This window comes from Bos mutus, chromosome 5 (genome assembly GCF_027580195.1).
Source record: "Bos mutus isolate GX-2022 chromosome 5, NWIPB_WYAK_1.1, whole genome shotgun sequence".
Taxonomy (NCBI): domain Eukaryota; kingdom Metazoa; phylum Chordata; class Mammalia; order Artiodactyla; family Bovidae; genus Bos; species Bos mutus.
In genome coordinates this window covers 107,132,884-107,149,411 of record NC_091621.1, presented here as the reverse complement: position 1 = coordinate 107,149,411, position 16,528 = coordinate 107,132,884, and the positions used below count along the sequence as shown (strand labels likewise).

Below are 16,528 nucleotides of genomic sequence, written 5' to 3'. Positions count from 1 at the left end.
CATGGCAGGCAGACCCTGTAACATGTGGACGGGGTAGGGGAGAGGGCCTGGGACATCACTAGCCAGCCGCTCTGTGTTGTCACCACCACGATGCTGGGCAGAGCAGGGATGGCCTGGGGTGGGAGGCAAGCCTGGCATGGTCAGAAGTGTGATCTGCCAGTCGTTGTGGAGTGAGGGGCCGGACGATGCCACATGTCTTCCCTGTGAGGCGAAATCTGAAACCGGCACCTCGTGTCGTGCTCCCCAGAGTCCCTACCACCCATGGCCCCAGGCCCATGTTGCAACTGCTTGACAAAAGAACAGCTTTATTGGTGACCCGAAGGAGCCAAGGTCACTCCCAGGCCGTGTCAGCCTGCAAGGCCTTCTCCGGGCAGGAAGGTTAATCGCATAATTCATGGGAGTTCCTGACAAGAGATCAGAGCTCTACTCCTAATTATAAGAAAAATTCCCAAAATTCCTGATTTCAGAATCAACAAACAGAAGGTCCAAGGCTCGTGTCCTGACAGATATGCGTGTCCCTGCCTGTCCCCACAGGGGAAGCTGACCGAGCTGTTCAACAGTATCTGTGGGGCTGTGCAGACACGGTAGAGGCCCACAGAGCCACAGGAAGTCTCCCTGGGACAAGTTTCCTGGAGAGTTCATGCTCCGGCAGGGAGCGGGACCTGGCCCTCAGCTTGCACCCCGAGTCTGATGAGGTCGGATCGCCAACCGGGCCTGGAGAGCAGAGAACCCCACCGCACTGGCCCTCAGCACACGGACCCTCCATGGTCCAGGCTCAGTGGTGCCGCCACAGCCTGTCACTGGCCCCAGCCCCTCACTGCTGGGGTATCTCCAGCTTCCTGATGGGGTACAGGTACCACATCACCACCCCCGAAGGGTTGATGATCACGGTGAAGTTGGTTTTATCCTGGAGGCCACTGATGATGTCACCCGTGTAGACGTCCTGGGCCTGCAGGGGGAGGACAGCACCAATGCCACCCTAAGGATGGCTGCACGGACCCCACCCCACCCCGCAGAGGATGTAAACACCTGGACTTTGGCCTGTCTGTGTGGAGCCTCCAGTATGCCCTACAGAAATGGGAGCGTGAACCCCGCAGTCACGTCCCCTCTGGCCAAGCCAAGCGGTGCCCAAGCACAGGCGGGGGTGAGAACCTGAGAAACGTGCCACCAAGACCGGATAAGGGAACCCACGGCCTTGGGGGCTGGCAGGACTCGGTTACACACAGCAGTTCATCTGTGTAGCCTGAAAGCACCAGAGCAGAGAACCGCACCAGCCGGAGGACCCACGGCTTAGGGGGACGGGTGTGTGAGTGAGGACCCAGCAGCGCCCCCAGGAAAGTCCAAAGTCCTGAGACAGCAGAGCACTCACCTCATACACCACGGAGCTGCTGAAGTTCAGGCGGGCGAGGGACGAATGGTAGTGATAAGGCATGTCCATCCTGCGGCTGAAGAAGACGATGGCGCTGGCCTCACTGGCCAGGGGCCGCAAGTACACTTCAATGTGGGATTTCTCCTGGGCACAGAAGATGGCTAACTGGTTTGGGCCCCTGTTCAGCAGGCCCCGAAGCCCCCTTCCCAACCCTCCCTTGAGCTCTGGGTCCTGCCAGCCCACAGAAGCTTAGAGGAGGAAAAACAGCCTCCAGCTCCAACTCCTCTAACTCCACCTTCCTTCCTCCTTTCTCTTTCTTCCCTTCTTCCTTCCTTCTTTCCTTTCCTTCCCTGACTCAACAGATGCTCCTGGACACTTCCTCTGTGCCAGGCCCCCTGTTTGGACGCAACAAATGCTGCCTGAGGTCCTAAGGTCAGAGAGCTCACAGGTTAACAGGAGGGACACCTGTGGACAGCCCCTGGCTCTAGACCGGAGGGCCCAGTCCAGTGGGAATGATGAGCTCTGCCCCGAGGAGCCAGGAGCAGGAAGCCCCGTCCTCCAGAAGGTCTCTGGGCCGGGCTCCGTCAGCCCCTCTGCAGGATCAGACGCCTCCTCTGGGCATCACCGGCTCAACGGGTGCCTTCTAGAGTGGTGGAGATTCCTTTTCACTAGGGGGCAAGGGTTCTGCGCAGAGAGCACAAGCTTTGAGGCGACGCTGCTGGCCGCAAGTCCTGTTGTGCCACTCACCAACTGTGTGGCCTTGGGACAAAGGCACCGAGGCGCTTCAAGTTTAAGTTTCCTCGTTTGTAAAACCAGGAAGGAGCACTGCCTTCTGAGAAAATGTATCTAGAATGCCTAGCACACAGCAGGTGCTCAAAAACTAGTAAACGATGCTACCAGTACTTAGTTACAGTCCTTGGTTCAAGCAAGTTCTACACTCTAAGGCAAGCCCCAGTTCTCTGCCAGACATCACAGACTTGCGCAGACGTCTTGTATTAATACTTCCAAACCAGGGGGCCACGCTGTCCCCACGTGCATTTGTGGTGATGTCTCCCTTCCCCCAGTCCCATGAGCTGTCCTGCTCTGGCCCTGCTATTAGCCGGGTAAGTAGGGGACAGTCAGGGCAGCTGCCAGTAGAGCCTCCGACTGAATGCAACCAGGAGGGACTGAGTGGATTTCAGACCCCGATCCCAACCCCTTAACCTCTGGCTTGCAGCCGTGTTTTCAGGGAAGCCAGTCTCAGCTTCCCCCCTTCCCTGCCCCCACACCCCAGTACCTTGAGAATCCTGCGTCCCTGGATGCCTAAGGGATCCTGGTTGATTTTGATCATGAGTGGATTCTGCAGGATGTCCATGTTCTGGGCGGAGATGGTACGCAGGTCTGTGGACATGAACAGGGGGGCTGCCAGCACTGTCCACAGGGCCATCTGGGCTCGGGCTTGCTCGAAGCTGAGGCCAAAGTTCCCGATGAGCAACTGGGGACAGGAGAGAGGAGCGCTCAGCTCTGGCCTCTACAGGGCGGTGGGCATGGGGACCAACCCTAAACTTGTAGCAAGACAAGATAGAGATGGGGAAGACGGCCAGGTATGGGCCCTAGTTCTGCCAATACTGTTCCCTGGCACTGTGGCTTTGGGGTGGGTCAAATCACTTTTCAGAGCCTCAGTGCTTTTTTTTTCCACCAAGAGTGTAGAGGTGATAATATGCTCTGACCATGTCACAGGATGTTGAAAGGATCCAACAAATCCTACTGCCAAAGGCATTTATAAACTGGAACATGGAAGGAATACAGCCAGGGTGGTAGGAAGTCAGACCTGAACAGTGTCTGCTCCTGCCACTAGCTGCCCACCTGCCCTAAAGAGAGTTGCACCAATGGGCACTCCTGTCGCCAGGGCAACCAGTACACTGACAGGACACACATGATGACTGCCAACTCAACACCGTTGTGTACTTAACGAGACCAATTTAGTTACACACTGCATATGTGCCAAATGGTACCAAGCATTTAAAGGATCATCCTTTTGGGGACTCCCCTGGTAGTCAGTGGTTAAGACTCCAAGCTTCCACTGCAGGGGGCACGGGTTCGATCCCTGGGCGGAGAACTAAGATTCTGCATGCCATGCGGCGGGACCAAAAAATGAAAGTACTTGGCCTTGGGCCTAGCACTTAGTAGGTCAGTGAAGGTCAGCTCCTCCCTAACCCCTGGGGAGTTGAGTCCTGTTTACAATAACAGATATGCACTGGCCTAGAAAAATTAAAGGGTCATCCTTTTAACCAAACTCAAAACAACCTTATTACAGGAGCTACTATTTCAATTTTCCAAATGACAAAGCTGAGGCACAGGAAAAATGAAGTCAAGTGCCCAAGGTAAGTGGCAGAGCTGGAGCTCGAACTCTATAGAGCAGGTCCATTTCTCACCCTTTCCACCTGGCCAAGTATTTGTAATTATTATAACTGTCACTGGGGGTAAATACTTGGTGACCAAGTGAAGAGACAGCTATAAAACTGTAGGAGAAACTGCAAGGCAATTTAAGTGGTCAGGGCTGTGAGTGAGGTAGGTATGAGGGGCCAGTTCTGCCTGTGGAGGGAACAGCACAGAGTGCTGAGAGGGGGCTCAGAGGCAGACCTGGCGAAGACAGTCTAGGGAGGGAATGACAGGAGAGAGGGGCTCATGGTGCGCTCCACCCTACAGAGGGGTGATGACCAGAGTCACTCCAGACCAAGTTCTCAAGCTTGAGGAAACATCAGAACCATCTGGGAAGACTGTTAACAATGGGCATTCCCAGACCCTCCCTGAATATTCTGATCTAAGAGGTGGGGGTGGGGCCCTGGGAAAAGAATGGTACGCAAGCTCCCACAGCACATCCCACATGGTGGATGACACACTTCAGAGGTGCTGAGCTGGAGCCTGGCAAAGAGCACCCAGGAAGACAGCACAGGGCCGTGGGCCTCGGGCCAGCCCCCTCCATGCTGGTACCATGTCTGGGTCGTTCCAGTGCCCTGGGCCGGCTATCGGCTGCAGCACATCCTGGTGGGTCACAAACCAGTCCAAGACGGACAGCACGCTCCTCCAGGAGTCCTGGATGTCATCGAAGTTGCGCCAGAGGTTGCAGATGTCTGCCAGCAGGGTGTAGTTCACCTGGATTTGGGGGCAGGCAGAGTCCCAGATCAGCGTCACACTGCGGCCCAGAGGCCTGTCCAGGGGCTGGGGAGCCTCGGCAGGGGACACAGAGGGTGGGAAGGGGTAAGAGATCATGCTTTGAGCGTGCTCAGGATGAGGAAGGGCCTCGGAGGGTGCGCCCCTCCTCTGGGGCTGCCCAGGCATCCCCTCCAGGTGTGCTGCTGGCCGGAAACTGACCCTTCCCTCTCATGCCAGTGGGGACCAAGCCCAGGGTACAGAAACCTGGGCTGGGGTACCCATAGCCTTCCTCCCACATGCCCACCCCTGTGTTCTCTCAGGGAGACTGCCACCCTCCACCAGGGTTCTCCCTCCAGTCTGCACATCTGATTCCACCCTTTCTAGCATCCCACATGCTGAAGGGCCCCGGCAAGGTGCCCACGAGGCCTTTTGGAGGCTAGACCCCACCTGCCTTGGCTTCACCAGTCTTCTGGCCCTCCAAGCCCATTCAGTACCACCCAGGATTCTGAGTGCTTGCAGGGGAGCCGTGTCAGCACCTGACACACGGCTCCCACACCCTTCAGCCCACCTGACAAGTGTCTCCTCTAAGACTCTGGGCTGGGTCAGGCCCCTCAGGTACTTACGACCCTCCTACAAGTCAGCATGTGAGCAACTAAGATGACAGAAGCTCTGGCTGCACAGAAGGTGAAAAGGCCTGGGTACGGGTGGGCACTGCCAGATGGGTGCAGAAAATGGCTCACCTTTGGGGGGAGGCCCCCTTCGTAGGCTGGCCAACTGCAGGAGAAGGCAATGGGGCGGCCTGTGGCATTCAGGGCAGCGGCCATCTTGGGGTACCCTGGAGAAGTCCAACCACATTTTAGGATGAAGAGACCCAAGGTGATCTCGGGCCTCAGCTTAAACCTCCCCCCACACATGAGGAGACTAATGCTCAAAAGAGCAGGCACCTCCCCTGTACCCAGAGCTGCATACACACCCTGGGTGGAGCAAGGCACCAGAGCTCTGGGAGCCAAGATACCCCTAGGCCCTGGGGGAGAGGAATTGGGAAACACTACCCCCTAGGGGCCATACAGCCAGCCAATGGGGGGCCTTCCACGGCCACCCCTCCCTGTCTACCTAATGGCTCCCAGCCAGCTGCGGGACCCACCCTCGGCCCGCTCCTGGGGGGTTGAGTAGCAGCCATCCAGCTTCAGCATGTCCACCTTCCACTCGGCGAAGGTTTGCGCGTCCTGCACCACTTTGTCTAGCGTCGTGCCCGGGTAACCCATGCAGGTGAAGTTGCCCAAGTCCTCGTAGATGCCCAGCTTCAGGCCCAGGGAGTGAGCCTGGGGCAGGGAGGGGTTGAGAACACAGTGGATACCTCAGGGAACCAGTCACAGGCACAGCTGACCAGGCCCCATTACAACCTTCAGAGGCTCCCGGAAGCCTGGAGGGAAGGGTCCCAGCTTTCTGGCCTGGCTTTGCCTCTGCCACCATGACCCTTCCCCTCCCTCCCACCTTGTGTGGGCTGTCTCGGCCTCTAGGCGTTTCCTCCTGCCATCCTCTCTGCCTTGAATGCCCTCTCTGGGATCAGCCTCCTCCAGAGAACCTTCCTAAAATCCCAGGCTGAATAAGAGGTCCTTCATTGCTCTTGCTCACGACCGTGGCTCACAACTACCTGTTCACGTATCTATTTCCTCCACCAAACTGTTTGTTCTCAGGCAGGGACTATAGAAATGAGCCCTAAGTAGGATGGAGTAGAAAGAGTGGTCTGGCCCTCAGGGTGGGGGGCTCACATAGTCAGCCAGGAAGGCAATGCCGTGGGGGAAGCGCTTGCGATCCGGCACCAGGTTGCCCTTGGCATCACGTCCACCAATCCAGCAGTCATCGATGTTAAGGTATACGTAGCCCAGGTCCCGCCATCCATCCTGCGCCAGCCGGTCAGCCATCTCCATGAAGAGCTGCTCACTGGTGAGGGGCAGGGGAGAGGGCTGCTCAGTGGCCCAGCGTGGGCCTCGCCCTAACCCCACCCCACTTCCTCAGAGTGTTTCAAACTTCTTAGATACTCTGAGTGTGGATCCAGCCTGTAAGTACCATGGCCTTTGCTGTCAAGCTGGAGACTAAGCCAGGCGACCAAGGGTTATGTCCTGAGCCATAAGCAGGGTGGAGCGAATGGGGTGATTTGCCTTCCAGGCCAAGAAGCAGGACTGGGCCAGTGGGAAGCACGTGGGGTCAGGCCTGACCCTTAACCGTGATCTCCTTTCCCTTATCTCAGGGGCTGGGTCCCCTACAGGCCTGAGGTTACCACAGATGCCTCCCTCATGAGCCTGAATGTCAGATGTCTCAAAAGTTATCTCCGGTTGCTTCCTCTCTGGGATGGGGGGGCGGCCCTAACCCTGCCCTCTTTTCGAGCTGACCCCCACCCCCGCCTGCCCCCACTCTTGTCTGGTGGTGCAGACCCGACTCACCTGATGCAGTTCTTCGGGTCCTCACTGCAGTCGATGTTGCAGCGGAAGCGTTCCCAGGCCAGCCAGCCCATGGGTGGCTTCCGCAGGAGCCCGTTCTCCAGGACTAGCACCTGGGACGCCAAGGCCAGCAAGAGCACTGTGGGGGGCGGACTGTGAGTGGCTCCCACCGCCCCAGCCCTCTCCCCAGCCATCCGCATGCCGCCCAGCCCCGAGCATTAGGGGAACCAGACTCTCCAGCTTAAGGTGGAATGGGCTCTTCCTGCAACTGCTGGCTCCCACCAGGCTGTGAGTGGGTGGACAGTCCCAGGCATAGGGCGGTGTCTGAGGCCTGGATTCCCCCCTGCTGTCGCCACAGCAGTGCTGGGATCACCAAAATCTAACAGCTGGAGTCACAGCCTTTCTACACCCTGACCAGCTCGCCCTACTCCATTCACACAGAACTTGACAGGACACTGTAGCCAGGCCCCAGGTCTCCTGAGCCCCATCCAGGGCTCGGTGTTCTCTGTAGGCACCCAAGAGGCTTTGGAAGGGCTTAAGAGGTCAGCTGGTGGGAACAGCACCATAGGGCCTTAATTTGCTTATCTGTAAAATGGAATTTCTATACTGACATATATGGCTGTTATCAGCACACCTTGATGTTACAGAAGATAGGGCCTCTGGCTGTGAGGTAGAGGGGGTGAGCAAAGAAGAGAGGTCTCTTTGGAGGGGAACTGATTCTTGCCTGGGAAGGATCTCCTCCTTTTCTGGCCCACCTCCAAGAATAAGAGAGGAACATGTCTCCCCATATGCCCACATCAGAGAAGGAGGCCCAGAAACCACAGGACTGGAACTTCCTCCAGGCATCACCCGCCCCCTTCTCCCCCGCCCCCGCAAGCGGTCACTTACCCCTCCCAAAGCCACACACACCCCACCCGGTCCGTGTGGGTACCTGTCTTCAGCAACATTGCTCTGGACTCAGCGGTCTCAGGACCTGACCAGATCTGCTCTGCTTTTACCAGCCTCTGTATGTCGGGATTTGGAAGCTAAGAAACGTTAGAAAAGCACTGGAAAAAAGAAAGAAAGAAAGAAAAGCACTAGGGTCCCCACTGTTTGGCTAGCCCTGCCGCCCTTGGCTGTGGATCCCACACTGGGAGCCCAAGCCGCCCTCACAGCCCCTAGTCTCTCCCCCCAGCCATCACTTCCCCGAGCCTGGGTTCTTCCGTCGGAAATACTCAACAAGGTATCATGGACGTTAGACCTCACCTCCTCTGCCCTGCTGGGAACCCCGAGTGGTCAAGGGCGACCCTCTGCCAGGCTAGGGTCAGAAAGAGGCAGCTACAGACTACAGGACGCCCAGGAAGATCGGAGGTGGCGGGCCGGGGGCCGGGCCTCCGCTCCCACCGGGGCTGGGTTGCCGCCCCGCCCCCAAAGGCCGCAGGCCCAGCGCCCCAGCCCTGGGAGCCCACCCACAGTCGCCCATCCTCGGCAGCTCACCGACTCTTCCGCTGCGATCTGAGCCGCCGCCTGGTTCTGTCTCCCGAGTAGACTACCGCCGCAGTCACCTGATTCGTCTACCGCGTTCCAGTGGGGCGGGGCCTGACGGACGCAAACCTTCCCGGCGGAACCTATCAGAATCCCCCTAGCAACGTCCCGCCCCTCCCTACACGGGCCCAGAAAGCCCTCGGAACCTCCCAAAGCCCCTCCTCCTTCGAGCTCCGGCTCTGCGCGCTCCCGAGGCAGGCACGCGCCCACCGCACAAGCTCCTCATCTTCGCCGAGCTAGTCCTTTCGCTTCTGCCGGGTCCCTTAAGGCGAGGATTCAGTTCAGTCGCTCAGTCGTGTCCGACTTTTTGAGACCCCATGGACTGCAGCATGCCAGGCCTCCCTGTCCATCACCAACTCCCGGAGCTTACTCAAACTCATGTCCATTGAGTCGGTGATGCCATCCAACCATCTCATCCTCTGTCGCCCTCTTCTCCTCCCGCCTTCAATCTTTCCCAGCCTCAGGGTCTTTTCCAAGGAGTCAGTTCTTCGCATCAGGTGGCCAAAGTTTTGGAGTTTCAGCTTCAGCATCAGTCCTTCCAATGAACATTCAGGACTGATTTCCTTTAGGAAGGACTGGATCTCCTTGCAGTCCAAGGGACTCCCAAGAGTCTTCTGGATAGGGCACTGTAGATGCTCATTTAATAGCTGTGGCATGGATACTTGCTGAGGGCTTTTTTAAAGAAAAATGAGAGTATGCCCTGGAGTATGGCCCATAGTAAACCACTCAGAAACTGTAGTGGAAGATGAATAGGCGCAACGAACCACTTTTTAAAGCCAGGAGACTCTCCTACCTTGCCTGACACTTGGGCCACCTGTTATGCTTATCCAGACACTCTGCATTCTTTCTGTTTTCATTCATCACATTCCTACTGAGCAACAACTAGATACCAAACACTTTATTTTTGGCAACCTTCACTTGGATGGTCAAAGGCATCTCAAACAGAACTGGCTCCAAACACCGCCACTTTCATATCTCAGGTTAATGGCAACTTTCCTTCCAGATGCTCAGGCCAAAACATTAGAGTTCTCCTTGGCTCCTCTTCCCCTCACTCCCTACGTCCAGTCTCTGTGCAGACCTAGTACTTCTCCACCTTCAAACCCCATGCTGAGGAATTTCCCTGCGGTCCAGTGGTTAAGACTCCCTACTTCTACCGCAGGGGGCGCTGGTTCCATACTTGGCTGGGGAAGGAAGATCGTGCATGCCCACGCAGTGCGTCCAAAAAAATAATCAAGCAAACAAACCCGAATTTGGCCATTTCTACTCTCCCAGCACCCATCACATCTTGCCTGGATTACTCCAGCATCCTCCTCACTGGTCTGCTTCCACTCATATTTTTTTCTTCCTAGCAGCCAGAGAAATCCTTTAAAACATAGCTCAAGACCTCACTCGAAGGCTTCCCTGGTGACTCAGTGGTAAAGAATCTCCCTGCCAATGCAGGAGACACGGGTTTGATCCATGGTCCAGGAAGATTGGACATTACCAGGCGCCACAACTATTGAGCCTGTGCTCTGGAGCCTGGGAACTGAACTACTGAGCCCATAGGCCGCAACTACTGAAGCCTTTTCTCACCCTAGAGCCAGTGCTCAGCAACGAGAAGCCACGGCAATGAGAAGCCTGCACACTCCAACTACAGAGCAGCCCCTGCTCCCTGCAACTAGAGAAAAGCCCCAGCAGCAATGAAGATAGAGCACAATAAATAATTACTAAAGAAAAACAAAAAACAACAACAACAAAAACCTCATTCAAGACCTGGGGATGGCCGTTCGTTTCAGTCTGGAGTAGCAACCCTCACAGATTTACAAAGCCCCACCCCACACATTCTAACCCCATATCCTGCTGCTCCTGCCACTCCCCAACACACACACACACACATACACGGGTCTCCTTGCAGTTCCTCAAACACAGCAGGTCTCAGAGCCATTGCACTAGCTGTTCCTTCTGCCTGGAATGCTCTCCCTCCAGATTCTGGCATGAATGGCTCCCTGGTTTCCTTCAATTATTTCTTAAATGTCACATTCTAGGTGAGGCCTACTGTGACCATGCTGTTTAAAATCGCAACCTTCCTACCGCACCCCCCGCCCCATTCCCAGGCCCCTTAACCCGTGCTGTATATTTTCCACAGAACTTATTGCCTCCTATCTCATTTATTATGGTGTCTATTAGTAACTGAATAAAAGTTAGTGGGGGAGACAGATAATAAACAGGAAATAAAACCATGAATGTAAGGAACTTTTTTTTTAGAAGTGGTTAGTGTTATCATGCAAATACAAACCAGGGATGTGACAGAGACCGGCAGGCAGGCTGCTTTCTCAGGGCTGGGGAGGGGACGGGAACTGAGGCCTAAATAATGTGAAGGACCTTGGAGGAGTTAAGAGCCTTGGGGTAGGGTTGGGAAGGAGGAGCGTTCTTGCAGGAACTGCCAGGGCCAGAACTCTTCGAGGTGACAACCAGCAAGTTCATGGGCAGATGTTCTGAGCTCACCAGGCTCCCGGGGCTGTCAGGAAAGCCTCCCCCATCTTTGGTTGTGCCCTCCTGTGTCTTTTACCGCAGGCCTAGCTGTCCACTGACCCCAGGCAGAGCCTGGGCGCTGAAGATGGGTTCCAGGCTGGCAGGAGTGAAGGGAGCAGAAATGAATAATCCCCTCCACTCCGGAAGCGAGATCCAGCCGACTCCAGGGGGCCGGGTTGGGTGACTGGGAAGCTGGGCTGGGCCTCGCGGACTGGATAGGAGCCCGCCCAGAGGAGGCGTCTGGGCCGAGCCCGTCCCAGACTTGGCTCTGTGCGAGAAGTGGGCCGGGCGGGGAGAGGGGGGCTGGAGAGGGGAAAAGAGAAGGTCTGGAAGTTCTTGGGAGGTGGCCTGGGTCTGAGGCCCCCGGATGGCCCGAGGTGGGACTCCGGGTTCGAGGCCGGCCACCGCCGACCAGCACTGGGCCTCACGCCGGGCACGGCCGGCCAGGCCTCAGTTTCCCCCGGCGTAGATCGCGGGGCCTAGTGAGTAGTGGGCGGGGAGGGGTGAGGGCGGTAATTCGAGCCGCCCAGGCGGGGTCTCTCGGCTCCCGCGGCCACGTTTAGCGGCCCGGACAGACGGTGGCGTGGGGTCCGGAGTCGAAATGGCCCCGGGCCACCCCGCGGGCCGCGCTCCTGGGCTTCGGGGGCGTGGAGGTGAGAGCGGGCCCGGCGGGCTCGGGAGGAGGCGGCCCCGGGAGGAGGCGGCCCCGGGAAGGCGTGGCCCGCGGGGACGTGGCGGGGCCGCTCCCCGCGCGATGGGGAAACCGAGGCGGCAGCCGCGCCCCGAGTCTGCGGTGCTGGCCGCGGAGCTCCCGGTGAGGCCACCCCGTTTCTGGGCGACAGCGGGTCAGACACCCCCACCCCCCCGCGGTGGCCATGGCCAGTGGGTCCCACGCCCCAGCCCGCCGCTCCTCTAACAAAAGAATCTAGAAAAATGCAGTGCAGCGGATTCCTGCCGGGGTTGAAATGCGGGCCTCGTTAACCCGGGAAGCGGGTGGGGAGGAGACGTCCTTCCCTGGGGAGGGGAGACAGTTAGGTCGGCGGATCTCCTCTCCGCGCCCCAGTGCTGGACGGCCGGGAGGTGAGGCCACTACTCAAGGAACCAACCATCTGTGTTGTTCTCTTCCTTCTCCTCCAACCACCATCGGAGACCGGCCCAGCCCCCATCTCAGGACCCTGCTTGCTTCTCTCCATAGCCCTTATCAAGACGGGTCTTCACGTTATTTAATTGATTTTAAAAGACACTAATTATTATTTATTTTTGTCCTTTTTTTTTTTTTTTTACAGTGTGCCTCCCCCTCGGAAATGTAGGCTCCAGGAAGGAGGGGCTTTATTTTGTCCACGATTGTATTCAGTTATTTTAACAAATACTTTCTGAGGACCTCCCCAAGCCCTGCAAAGGGCTGGATATTGGGGAGGTTCTACCGGAATCAAGTCCAGTTGGTTGGTTCTAGACATTCTGGGGCTGGGGACAGTGCTATAAACACAAAGGAGATCATTGTGGGATGAAGGCTGCTGTTGGGTCACTTTAGATCAGACCACCTTCCTGATCAGGACCACCTTACATATAGTGATCAGGGCAGGCCTCTCAAATTAGGTCACTTAAAGACCACAGATAAACTATGTGGCAAGTACTAAAAGGGAAAAGCAACAAGCTATGTGGGCACTTAACTCTGACCTAGCCTTAGAGGGCAGGGCGCTGAGGTCCAAAGAGTGATGATCAGGATAATGGGACTCAGATCCTTAAATTGCTCGTAATTGCAGGGCCTGGGTGGACCTCTGTGTGTATGTGTATTTTGGGCAGGGCAGTAGATTATCAGGGGTCAGGGAAGGCTTCCTGGAGGAGGTGGTGGTTTCATTTGACCTGAGGCTGAATAGGAGGCTGAGTAGGAGTAAGTCCAATCCTTTAGGATGGATTGACTATATTTGAGAATTCTTTTGCAGGTGTCCTGGAAACCACGTGGTCAAAGGGCTGAGCCGTGTGGCCAGACAAGAGAGACCCCCACCCCTGCCCAGGGAGCTCTGCGGGTAAGTGGGTCACTGCCAGGACTTGCCCCCCAAAGAGATGAGGGAATCAGGAGACCAAGTTCTGCTTCTCACTGGCCACGTGATCCTGGGAAGCTCACCTTCACTGTTCTGGTCTCAGTTTTCTGTGAGTCAGGAGAACAGTTGGATTATATGCCACTTGCGTGGGCTTCCCTGGTGGCTCAGATGGTAAAGAATCTGCCCGCAACATGGGAGACCTGGGTTCGATCCCTGGGTTGGGAAGATCCCCTGGAGAAGGAAATAGCAAGCCACTCCAGTATTCTTGCCTGGAGAATCCCATGGACTGAGGAGCCTGGCAGGCTACAGTCCATGGAGTCACAAAGAGTTGGACACAATTGAAGTGACTTAGCACACATGTATGGGGCACCAACACTCGGTAGTTGAGGTTGATCCTACTCCACCATGCCCTGTGTTTGTACTTATTTCCTGAGAAGGTCCCTATCTGAACCCACACTCATCGAGGAATGAGGCAGGCCTGCCCCACCCCAGCCCTATCGGGCCCTGCCGGCAGCTAAAGGACTACTGTGCCATCAAATGGAGAGGCCAGCAGGGACCCACGGAGCCCACGGAAACCCCGGATGTTTAGCTTCAGGGTTGGAGCTAAGGGGCCCTCAGATTAGGGGGTGATGTAAGCACAGTGGCTTTTATGAGTTTGGGGTCCATTTCAGCCCAGCTGATGCCTTTTCCTTTGGGTTTTAAAAAGCTGTTCACAGCCCTGCCATACTTCCTGGTCTGACACAAATTACATTTTCCTTTTCTCTGAGTCCTCTGATAACCAGATTTTTTTTTTTTTTTTGCATGATCCTCACAACCCTTTGAGAACAAAGGCAGGGAGACTAGCCCATTTCACAGATGGAGACACTGAGAACCTCAGGGCACAGAAAATAAGAAGAGGCCACCGGGCTGGGGCCCAGGCCTCCTCCAGAGCCAGGACTCTTTTTCCCACGGGGTGCAAGCACCGCCTCCCTCTCTGATCGCTGTTCGCCTCTGTCATCTCACAGTTTTCATGGGAGCCATGAAGCTGAACGAGAGGAGTGTGGCCCACTACGCACTGAGCGACTCCCCGGCAGACCACACAGGCTTCCTGCGCACGTGGGGAGGCGCAGGGACGCCACCCACCCCCAGTGGCGCTGGCCGAAGGTGCTGGTTTGTCCTCAAGGGCAACCTGCTGTTCTCCTTTGAGAGTCGAGAGGGCCGGGCGCCTCTGAGCCTCGTGGTGCTAGAGGGCTGCACGGTGGAGCTGGCGGAGGCTCCCGTGCCTGAAGAGTTTGCCTTCGCCATCCGCTTCGACGCTCCTGGGGTGCGCCCACACCTGCTCGCGGCAGATGGGCCGGCGGCCCAGGAGGCTTGGGTGAAGGCGCTGTCTCGGGCAAGCTTTGGGTACATGCGCCTGGTGGTGCGCGAGCTGGAGAACCAGTTGCGTGAAGCCCGCCACAGCCTGGACCTGCACCGCCGCTCATCCTGGAAGGCCGTTTCCAGCCGCTGCAAGCCCCAGGCTCCTGACCGCTGGTCCTCTGGCCTGGAGAACGGCCACTCCCTCTCTAGAGATTGCAGCCCAATGGGCTTGGTGGAAGAAGGGGGCAGCCGGCCAGCAGGGCGGGGCTTGGCCGAGTGGGAGCTGCAGGGCCCTGCCAGCCTCCTCCTAGGCAGGGGGCAGAGCCCCGTGTCCCCTGAGACCTCCTGCTTTTCTACCCTGCATGAGTGGTACGGCCGGGAGATTATGGAGCTGAGGCGGGCCTGGCTGCAGAGGGCCCAGGAGAACCAGCCAGAATGCAAGGACCAGGACAGACCCTGAGCCTGGGCCCTTCGGGTTCAGCCCTTGTCCTGCTGGTCAGGATGCCAGGGCCAGTGCTTTTTCAGGAGTTTAAGGTTTTATAGGTTCTTTTTTTTTTTTTTAAACTGGTTTCTGAAGTTGCTTTTGAGGTGAGCATTCTGCTTCCTGCTTTTTAGGTTTTTCCCCCAGGTTCCAAGTCCACCTTCATGCCTAGAGGGAACTGCAAAATCATTAACTTTCAACCCATTTATTTCCTGAGGCCCAGAGAGGAGAGGTGGCTTGCTCAGCAGTCACAAGGCAAGACTCAGGTCTGCTGACTCTGCGCTGGACTGCCCCTCTCTCAGGGGATATTAATATTAATGAAGTGGGTAATATCACATGACCACAGGTCACTCCACCTTCACCTATACGATTCTACAGTTTCCAACATGGGGAATCTTGTGTAAATACCCGAAGTTGCCTGCAGTGTTGGCTTGAGGGATTGACACTGTCAGAAAAAGTGGACTTACTGTGTCACAGGGGTTTTGGGGGCTTGGCTCCTCCTGAGTGGTGAGAAGATTGAACATGGGACCCCTATCCTGCAGTGAAGACAGGGCTCTTTGGTGAGACAGGGCCTTTAGTAAAGAGGGATTTATCCTGATCAGAAAGTGTTAGGGCCCCTCTTCTTTCCCTGACTGCCCTGTCAACAGATGGTGCTGGTCACTGCCCCAGGAGGGGCCAGTAGCTTTTCTGTTAGCAGAAACTCTGTCCTCAACTCCCTGGGAAAGTCAGTGACTTTGAATTTCAGTCCTGGGCATTTTAGGAGCTTGGACATAGGATTCCTGGCACCCTGTGATAAACTCTTCTCTCTTGACTGGGCCCCTAAAGGTATTCCCGATCCAGAAACCCCTAGGAACTCCTTCAGTCTTTCTTATTACCCAGAGTGTATCTGCCAAGACCCTCTGGTTTCTACTGTCACCAGCATGGTGCCAAGCATTTTTTTTACCAGTTGTTCTGAGAGGCAAAGTGACTGGGTGGACAGGGCCAGAGGCCAATCAGCCTGGCATCCTGATTCTGGTGGCAGCGGCTGGATGGAAGATTCAGAGCCTGGTCCAGTATACACAATCTCTCCCTTAGCCTCTTTCCCTCACTGGGGTCTTATGAGGCCTGACGAGGGGCCAACTAGGCCTAGAGTCTTCAGCTTAAGAGCCTTTTTCAGTCCAGGAGGCTGCAATGCTGCCCAGGGTCCAGGACCTGCTCCGGGGAAGCTGGGTTTGTTTCCTAAGAAGAGGGGCTACCTTTCTAGCCCTGTATGGGAGCCCCACAGCCTGTGTCTCTTGTTTTATACGCAGATATTATAGGGTTTTTGGTTATATTTATTGTTACAGTGCTTTTTATACGATTAAAACACCATGTTTATTACTCGTATTGGTTCCTTTTTAGCAGTTTGTGTGAAAGCCCCCATTCCCCCCCTTTTCAGATATATATTCCCCCTTTTCAGATATATTTTACATTTGGTTGTACATAACATATACCGTGGCATGAAATAAATTTCCAAAATCATTTCAGTAGCACAAGTAATAAATTTGAATTGTATTTTTAAAGTGTTTAAAAAATAGTTTGAAGTTCAATTAAAGTGGTCTTTCATTTCAGTAACTCCCTGCTCGGCCAAGCCCTGGCTGTCCTGGGTGCGGAACAATACCAGAAATCTGCAAGTTTCACAAGAACAACCCCAGTCAGATGGTCCCAC

General features: G+C 55.9%; 2 protein-coding genes across 8 annotated transcripts; one reads left to right on the top strand and one right to left on the bottom strand.

Moving 5' to 3' along the window:
- Positions 1-288: 288 nt before the first annotated feature.
- Positions 289-8,574, bottom strand: NAGA (alpha-N-acetylgalactosaminidase). Of its 3 annotated transcripts, none has more exons than XM_070371492.1 (10): positions 8,422-8,574; positions 7,877-7,991; positions 6,949-7,084; positions 6,277-6,448; positions 5,649-5,826; positions 5,245-5,339; positions 4,343-4,504; positions 2,646-2,843; positions 1,370-1,513; positions 289-949 (listed from the first exon to the last, which is right to left on the bottom strand). In XM_070371492.1, the coding sequence occupies exons 2-10, from the start codon at positions 7,890-7,892 to the stop codon at positions 815-817; spliced, it is 1,236 nt and encodes a 411-aa protein (XP_070227593.1). In that variant the 5' UTR covers positions 7,893-7,991; positions 8,422-8,574; the 3' UTR covers positions 289-814. The 3 variants fall into 3 exon arrangements, with proteins under 3 accessions (XP_070227593.1, XP_070227594.1, XP_070227595.1); XM_070371493.1 differs by having other exon boundaries at positions 7,877-7,949; positions 8,422-8,492; XM_070371494.1 differs by lacking the exon at positions 8,422-8,574 and having other exon boundaries at positions 6,949-7,058; positions 7,877-7,990.
- Positions 8,575-11,258: 2,684 nt separating this feature from the next.
- On the top strand, positions 11,259-16,341 carry PHETA2 (PH domain containing endocytic trafficking adaptor 2). Of its 5 annotated transcripts, none has more exons than XM_005907187.2 (3): positions 11,259-11,462; positions 12,924-13,007; positions 14,027-16,341. In XM_005907187.2, exon 3 carries the CDS (start codon positions 14,032-14,034, stop codon positions 14,818-14,820), a length of 789 nt encoding a protein of 262 aa, XP_005907249.1. In that variant the 5' UTR covers positions 11,259-11,462; positions 12,924-13,007; positions 14,027-14,031; the 3' UTR covers positions 14,821-16,341. The 5 variants fall into 5 exon arrangements, with proteins under 5 accessions (XP_005907249.1, XP_070227596.1, XP_014337466.1 ...); XM_070371495.1 differs by lacking the exon at positions 11,259-11,462 and adding an exon at positions 11,473-11,633; XM_014481980.2 differs by lacking the exon at positions 11,259-11,462 and adding an exon at positions 11,649-11,794.
- Positions 16,342-16,528: the final 187 nt, after the last annotated feature.

Excerpts from the sequence above, each read along its gene's own strand:
- NAGA (XM_070371492.1), bottom strand. Across the intron at positions 4,505-5,244 it reads AAGGGGGCCTCCCCCCAAAG|GTGAACTACACCCTGCTGGC; the intron begins GTGAGCCATTTT and ends CCCCAAATCCAG. Across the intron at positions 1,514-2,645 it reads AGGGACGCAGGATTCTCAAG|GAGAAATCCCACATTGAAGT; the intron begins GTACTGGGGTGT and ends TTCTGTGCCCAG.
- PHETA2 (XM_005907187.2), top strand. The coding sequence starts at position 14,032 with ATGGGAGCCATGAAGCTGAACGAGAGGAGTGTGGCCCACTACGCACTG.